Genomic DNA, 8,223 nt, shown 5'->3' with positions numbered 1-8,223 from the left:
TAGGCAACGCTGAAATTTGCTGAATAATGCAATTGTAGTCGTCATAACAGGAGAGTGTTCTCTAAATTGGGTCGACAATTATACCTAGCCTTATCATATTCACTTCTATTCTACAAAGCTGTCATCTTTAAAGACAACCAGTGGATTCCCCTTTCGATATATACCTAAGTTTATCAAAAATCCTTCATGGATATCTTAAGTTCTGTCGCACAATGGGAAAATCTTTCTTCAAACGCTGTTCACGTTCTGACTTCATGACTCGGGAGTTCATTCTATCACGTGCTTCGTTTACGATTTTCATGTGGAGGGATTTTATAAAACTGATGGAACACTTTGAGAGAAGACGCATGTGAAAAATACACTGGCAGCATTGGAGGCATGTGCGTTTCATGCACGACTGCATTCTGAGCCGGTGTTACCCCAAACGAACAAAAGATTTACAGGGCAGCGGTCTTAAATGGGCTTGAATCATTAAAACTGAGCACAACTTGTCAGTTGCAATATTTAGTCTTGCCTCCTTCCCAGGAGAAGAACTTAGTTGCTGTTTACCCGATAAAGGGCCATTTGCAGAATTTGCAACTGAGGTTTGTACCCAGAATTCCGCCATTTGATTTCACCAACGAGCGACAACTAAACAGAACAGCAATTAGTTTAAGTGACAAAAAACCGAAGAAAAGGTCAGCTTTCTTTACCACTAAGTTTTCTGAATATTTATCGACTCTTGTCGTATTCTTTGCACACAGTTAAACGGATGTCCAACAAAGCTATGAACCACGGCTACGGGGTCTACCTCAAAATTTTTATGTTAGCCTTCGATACCATAAAGAATATCGTCGCCGAGTATTTACTTGTTCGACGTTACCACGATTTGAACGCATAAAGACAGCATTAACCTTGGCACAAGAAGATCCATCGGTGTAATCCAAGAAAATTAAGTCTTCAGAAATGGGTTAGTAACTTTACCTTCAGTCATTACTTATTTGCGAGTTCCTCGTCATGAATAAACTGTTACTTCCGGGTAAATAAATTTCCTAGAAGGGGTTACCGTGTGGAAACGAAATATTTTGTTATGTTTATGTCTCTATGCTCTGTGTTGCTTCGTAAAACACTGCTACATATCCTCTAACACCAATGCGAATTCCTTTCGCTCTGTTCTTTACACTACATTTTGATTACAGACCAGTTATTTTTTATCTGATTCGCTTCTGTAAAGACAATGTGCAAGGTATCATTGCAGTGTGTTGTATTTTTTGCTTCTTAAAGTACTTACGAACGTTAAGAAAATTTTTTAGCTATGTTGATCGAAGTCACAGTGAATTTATGATTTTCAACCTCAGAAATGGTACCGCAGGCAACCTTGACGTGACATATTATTATAACAGATTTTATATATTTGTCTGTCGTAAACAAGACAATTATATTTTCCTAACCGCGATGACATGACGATCAAGACATTAAAGACATTGAACTCTCTCTAAGTAACTTAAAGATGATTTAAAAATCGCAATTTAAATCACGGTAGTTCGAATGGTGGTTCGTCTTTGAAGCCTCTTAAGTCATTCCACCTCCTGGAAGCATGGCTGCTTCTGAAGTAAACGTTTCAGGTCGTCGTAAGGTCGGAGGAACAAATCCAAAGCCGATTTTTAGAAGTGGAGTTTCCGTCCCTAACGACTATGACTCTGAAACTATCTCATCCTCGAGTCCATAGTTATATTTGGTGAGACTAGCGATGGATGGTCATTTGAATCATACCTTTCCTTAGGTAGTTTCGGTTTGACGCGTCGTGCCATATATAGACGGAAAAGTCACTATGAGGTGAAAGCATATTGATTACCATATCACGAGCTGATCATCAATGCTCCAGATCATTAAAGAATAAGATATCCACGTTCTTTAGCCCTTTGGAACTTCTATATTTGGTCATATTTCTTATGAAACCCAAATATGTTTTTGAATTGACGTCATGCGTCATCAAGTAGTAGAAGGAGGGAATTCTCACAATTCCCAAATTTCAAGCGAAAACCAATTACTGCTTAAAGTAGAAAATGCTAAAGTAAAATGCAGATAAAATTTATGTCACATAGGCTCCTTGGGAGCCTTTGTTTGCTCTTACCACATAAGAACTTCCTCTTGTGTTAAGTGACAAGCCAAAACAATGACATAAACATTAAATTAGGAAAGTTGTCATTTGTTACCAAAGCCGTTATTATAAAAGTACTTCTCAGTACTACTATCTCTTCTAGTGTATAAAAAACTTCAGCCAAAAGCAACATGCTTTTTAAAGCTCTAACACAAGTTCATTGAAAAAACCATCAGATTGCTCCATGAACAATAACACGCTCGACCCGAATGTTGGAATGACAGAGAGCATTATTCATGAATACCAGCTGCCCAAGTTGATAGGGCCGGAAAAGTGGAGAGACTTGGCTCGAATGCTAGACTTCAGCCAAAATGACATTGACGCAATCCAAGCTGAAAAGATCAGTTGCCCCAAGGAATGTTGTATCGCTGTCCTCGTAAAATGGATCCATCGAAAAGGACGAGAGGCCACTGTTGGAAAGCTTGCAGATGCATTAATCAAAATAGAACTAAAGAGCGTGGCAGATAAATTAAAGGGTACGTGAAAAAGATTCATTTACTGCACCTAATAATCTCTTGTTAAGTGCTAATTATTAATTTTTACAATCCCTCCCAGAAATTGATGACGACAGTTTGTAAAACCTCTCTACACAGATCTGGGTTTTTGTTCCTTGAAATTTGAGTTCGTGAAGAGGAAAGAAAATGTGGAGTGATTTTTTCGTACTTATTTACTAGTGGACATCTATATTTATGCAGGATAGCCCCTTCAGAGTAGTAAACACTGGTATCAACGGGGGTCCTGTTAACCACCCATCCCACCCCAGGGGAGGACATCCATCACATAGTAATCTCGTGCGTGGAAAATTAACGTCTCCTACCCCTAACCCTGCAGGAGACGGGACCTCCATTTATTCGTCCCTATCCGAGAAGACCAGAATATCTAACCATTTCTTGATGTTATAGAAAGGCAGCATATTCTTCTCAATTATTTTAAGACCCTGAGTGTTGGTCCGGCCGGGGCTCGAACCCTCGACCTCCCTCACAACAGTCCAGTGCTCTATCCATTGAGCTAACCGGGAGGCGGTTTGCTCGATGGAAGGTACTGTAGAAAGTGTTGCACACGCCAGAAATATGTAGTTATTGATTCTGCCCGGATTGCCAGACTAGTCTTTTCGACTGCTTAGTGTTCAAACATACAGAAAACCATCATAATTATTCATTTACATATTTGTCGTCAGTTAGAGGTGCTAAATCTGCGAAAAAAATGTTTTTCAGCTCCTGTCAATGATAGAAGAACACTCACCTTTGAGGTTGGAGGAACGATTAAGGTAGACGATGAAAACCAGGTTCGTATATGAATTTGGAATATTCATAGGTGATATAAAAGAATACTAACTGATACTCCATAAATTTTGAACCCAACCTCCAGTGCAGTAAGATAAAAGTCTCCACCTGCAATTTAATCTAAGACGAGATAAAGTTTAGCTGATGTGATAGTAGAAGGGACAAATTTGGTTTCTTTTTATAATGCCGTACTAAAGAACTCTGAAATGTCCATAAGCATCCCACACAGTAAACGGTTAGCTGTTTGTGAATATTTTTGCCGGCGCGTTTCAAAAAAATTTGAAGAGTTATGAATATTTTATCTTCCATTTGGCGCTAAAACATCCTCGTATATTATTTTGTCATTAGACAATACCTTTTCCTCTAAGCTCAAAGTTTTCCTTGAGCTTCCCTCTCGCAAAGCTGTTCGCTTCTCGGAACAGATAATGTCCGAGAACAAATATGCGAGCATTTTTCGCGTCAGACAGAGGCTGTTGTTCATATAGAAGTGGAAGGAATACTGGTACAGTCATTTCTTTCGTAAGCGGACGCCCTCCGGAATTAGAAAAAGTGTCTGTTAGTAGAACTGTCCGCTTAGAAAAAGTGATGCCATGGGTGGACTTCAAAGGAAAATAGGGAGGATTTCCGCTTACGGGGGCTGTTATGTCGGAGTCTTGTTAATGTCAAAGGACGGGCACCTTCCCGCACACAAGTGGAGATTAGACAAAACCGATCCCCACTGTTCTGTTGCTCTGCCAAAGGTCGTATATATTTTTTTGCCACTTCAAGAAAAATCTTACTGCTAAGCGACAATTATTATTCCTGGGGCGTCCACTTACCAGGGAGCGTAAACAAAAGAAAATTACAATTTTCCCTTTTTTAATTGACCTTGTCCACTTACGAAAGAGCGTCCGCTAAAGGGAATGTGTAAATACAGAGTTTAAAAGAGAAGCAAATTAAAAAGGGGAAGTGGAAAAGTGACCGTAAATAGAACTGTCCACTTACGAGATTTCCGTTAGCGGAGAGTTGATTGACTTTATTAACATCTGTATAACAATTGAAGGTGTGATTAACATTGCTGCGCGCTATAATCTTTTCCACGGTGACCAGTCCTATTTCGTCTTTATTTATGTTTTTTTTTCTTAACTGAATTAGATCATATTGGGCTACGACAGAACTGAAACGTCAACGTTCTTCGTGTGGGAGACTAAGAGAAAAGAATTCAATACGTCTTTGAAGGTAAATATCAATTATTAGGAAAAAGTTTCATGATAGCTCATGGAATTGGACTAATAAGGCAGCCAAATGGGCAGATAATTACTTCGCTCCAGATCTGTCTAAGAAAGATTTCGTTTACATTTATTGAGACCAAAACTGCACAACTGATATTTCATAAGTTTAAATGTACCATTCGTCTTTACCTTTTAATCTGAAAATTTTAATTTGCTTCAGGTTGCGAAAAGGAGCAATTTTAAGGAGACTTAAAGATGCCATTACTGATTACAATCAGAAAAAAATTTTCATCATTTATTCTTAAAAACTATCAATTTTCGAGGACAAATACGAGGATAAGCCTTTTGTAAAATATTCCATGTTTGTGAATCTATTTAGTTATCAAAATATTATGCATAGTATGCATCTTAACTTGAATTTCTACGAATTTCAACTGTCAATCCAGGAAATCAAAGACTACATTAATGCTATCGGCCAGATTACAGGAAATACGCCAAATTAAAAGAAACAGAAACTAGCAGCACAGCTGAATATTCACATCTTACCCTCAAAGTAAACCAAATCTCCGAGAAGTTGGAAATTCTGCAAATGATTCTGTCAAACATAACTTCCAGTTTGGAAATGCACGAACTGAAAGAAGAAACCTTCACCGTCCAAAAAAAGTTGGATATCATCGGTACTCAAGGTAGAAATCTCGTGGAACTGTATTCGAAAGTAACAGGCATGACAAAGCAAGCTTGCACATGCGACGAAATTGTGAGGAAACAATTTTATGACTTCACCTTTCATAACTTAAAAGCCGTGCACAAAGATCTAAACGCACGTGTTGCGGACTTACAATCAGGAGACACAAACATGACGAAAGAAGAGAACGAAAAGCTTCAAACTTTGCTCGCAGACCAAAGAGAAAGAGAAAAACAGGTTGAGCGATTGGAAGAAGTGCGGGCGCTGCTACGCTTGCCGGTAGGCGTTATTCTTATGGTAGTGCCCCTTGCACAAGGTCTATTCAGCTTTGAAATGAAAAGCGATCCGTAGCAAGCAAGATCATTACAGCGCAATGTTACCATCACATTTATGTGCGGAACTACTTTAGGAAAATTCTAATAGCGCTCCAGGATTGCGTCATTGGAGAAGATAATCTCAAAACTAGTTTTCCAATGGTATAATGAGACATTCTACTGGAATTGTAATGTTGATATACCATATGCTTTTAGGAGGTGAAACGTTCTTTTCAGCCATATGGACGAGTTGTATCTCCTTGGGTGAGCGAGTTAGGAGTCACACCATCAGCTTTCACTTATTTAGATTTAAATGAGGAAAAGAAACTGATTGTTGTGTCCCGCTGCTTTTATTAATATTTTTATTTTGATTGCAGACAGAGGAAAAACTGAGGATATCTCAATATGCAACACCGGAGAGACGAAACACAGAGCCATCTATTCCAGCGCAGGTAAATTTAAGAGAACGTGAAGCTAACAAATATTGATCCAACATCTTTAGGTTTCCGGCGGTTTATATATCAGCCCAGTGTTTCCTTCTCTATAACGTATTTTTATACCTTCATGGCCACCGTTTCTCCGGAGGGAAATTGTGTGTTGGTTAGGCTGTGAAGTAAACTGTGGTGAACGGAGAGAGACTCAAAGAAGACACGACAGCTAGACAGATTTACAGAAAAAGATTCCGCGAAATTTAAGTTTTCAATGAATAACCTTGTGGTATACTTTAAATAATTTCGCATTTTTTTTTTCAGATGCAAAGAACACATTCGGAAGCGACGTTGCCGAATAAAACTGTCGAGGTTTGGACCAGTTTTTGATGAATATTATGATACTTAGTTTTTACTTTGAACGCCTTTCAAAGAGGCCAAATTACCATTGCCCTTTTTCCTTTTCCTTATGATTAAAACACTTTTATGCCAGATGACTCCCTCCATCTAGAAAACGATTGAAGTAACGAATATTCTTAGAAAGCCCCATCTTCAGGAGGCTGTTTAAGGGAAGGGGGCGGATGCCTTGCAGGATTGCACTTTTGAGTGTGCGTAAAGCCTAGTTGGACAGGAGTGCCCTGTAATAGGTAATAATTTTCAATTTCCTCTTGCAGCTCAAATGGACTAATACGCGGAGTCGTTTCAGAAGTAAGGGGAAGAGTAATGAGAATATGTACAGTCTCGTATCTTTTTCTAAAAAGGCTCTGGAGGATTCTTGACTCCCGATGAAAGTCCTAAGTAAAGAGTTGCAGGTCACATTACGTAATGCATGATTCTAACGAAACTATATACACTTTTTATGCCCAACGTAAAGCATGTTCCATGTTTAGATACTGAAAGCCCTCTAAGACTCTGAGCATGTACTTACTTGAAAGAAGAAAAACTGAGACTATCATCTTTGCCAAATAGGGTAGTTTTTACTGTGTTTCTTATTTAGTGGTTATGAATGCAAAGTCTGCAAGGAGCCTTAAAGGAAATGAGATACAAATTTTTCCCTTTTATGATATAAAGGGGAGAATTTAGTGAAAGTGTGTTGTTTTGTCGCTGATTTTTTGTAGTATTCTTATAATTGCAATCCATGGTTCAACATTATTGTAAGAGACAATATATAGATAAATCAAATGGGTCACGCTTGACACAGACTGTTTTATTCTATTATTGGTACATGATTAGTTATTATTATCAATTGTTTGACACAGAAGAAACAACTGGTGGAATTCTTAAAGGTGTCATCACGATTGTTATTAATATAAATACAAATTTGTACAGGAGAAGTATTATAAAATAAGAAAAACATCTTGCTCCAAATTACTAATCATGTAATTGTACCTGAAACACTGCACAACTGATACACATCAAAGCTTGTTGGGCGTGTGTTACATGTAGTGGATTGATATAATTTTATAACAATAGTCAATGATAGCGGAAAATTAGGAAAAAAAAATCAGGAAAAACAGGACTCTCAACTATTCTTTAATCAATACAACTGCCTGGGCTACAGTAGCAGTGCTGATTGAAAACAAAAAATTAACACGGAATTTTCACGTAACTTATGGAGGCCAATGATCGTATTCTTGCGACTAAGTTAATTCTAGTTTTTGTAGTAAGAAAAAATGTTTTGCTGGACATTTTTGATGATTGCAATGCAAAATTGATATGGAACTTTGAAGTTTCATTTGGAGGCCTTTGGGAGTGTTCTCCCAGCTAAGTGAGGTCTGATTGTTATCAATAAATCATGTTAAAAATTTTCCGCATTAATAGCTCTGACTATCAAATTGATTTATACTTGTCATTTAATTATTGTCGCTATGAGTAAATAAAGTTAAGATTTCGCCAAGTAATGATCACGTATTTCAGATCATAAATGTTATGACTCATTATGGTTAGGGTTATTACTTTGTTTCTCGTTGTTATATGGAATGAAAAGAAAAATATTTGTTCAACAGTTCAGTTGAGATGTTATTGTACTCCACAGACATGAGATAGACACTGATTGTTGTTTCGTTTTGTAAATAGGTGTTGCCTTTGATGACAGATATATTTTAATTACAGGACTCGTGTTTGAAATTAATTCCGTACAATAATTTAAAAGTGTCAGCTTA

At 37.7% G+C, this 8,223-nt stretch overlaps 1 protein-coding gene across 1 annotated transcript; it reads left to right on the top strand.

Annotated features, from left to right (window-relative positions):
- Positions 1-452: 452 nt before the first annotated feature.
- LOC111331826 (uncharacterized) lies at positions 453-8,175 on the top strand. The gene is made up of 8 exons (XM_088752296.1): positions 453-584; positions 744-949; positions 2,317-2,616; positions 3,355-3,425; positions 4,558-4,641; positions 6,011-6,085; positions 6,386-6,433; positions 6,736-8,175. Exons 2-8 carry the CDS (start codon positions 946-948, stop codon positions 6,838-6,840), a joined length of 687 nt encoding a protein of 228 aa, XP_088608422.1. The 5' UTR covers positions 453-584; positions 744-945; the 3' UTR covers positions 6,841-8,175.
- Positions 8,176-8,223: the final 48 nt, after the last annotated feature.

The sequence above is a fragment of the Stylophora pistillata genome, chromosome 3, assembly GCF_964205215.1.
Source record: "Stylophora pistillata chromosome 3, jaStyPist1.2, whole genome shotgun sequence".
In the NCBI taxonomy this organism is placed as follows: domain Eukaryota; kingdom Metazoa; phylum Cnidaria; class Anthozoa; order Scleractinia; family Pocilloporidae; genus Stylophora; species Stylophora pistillata.
Note: the sequence above shows the minus strand (reverse complement) of the source record. Positions and strands in the feature narration are given on the sequence as shown.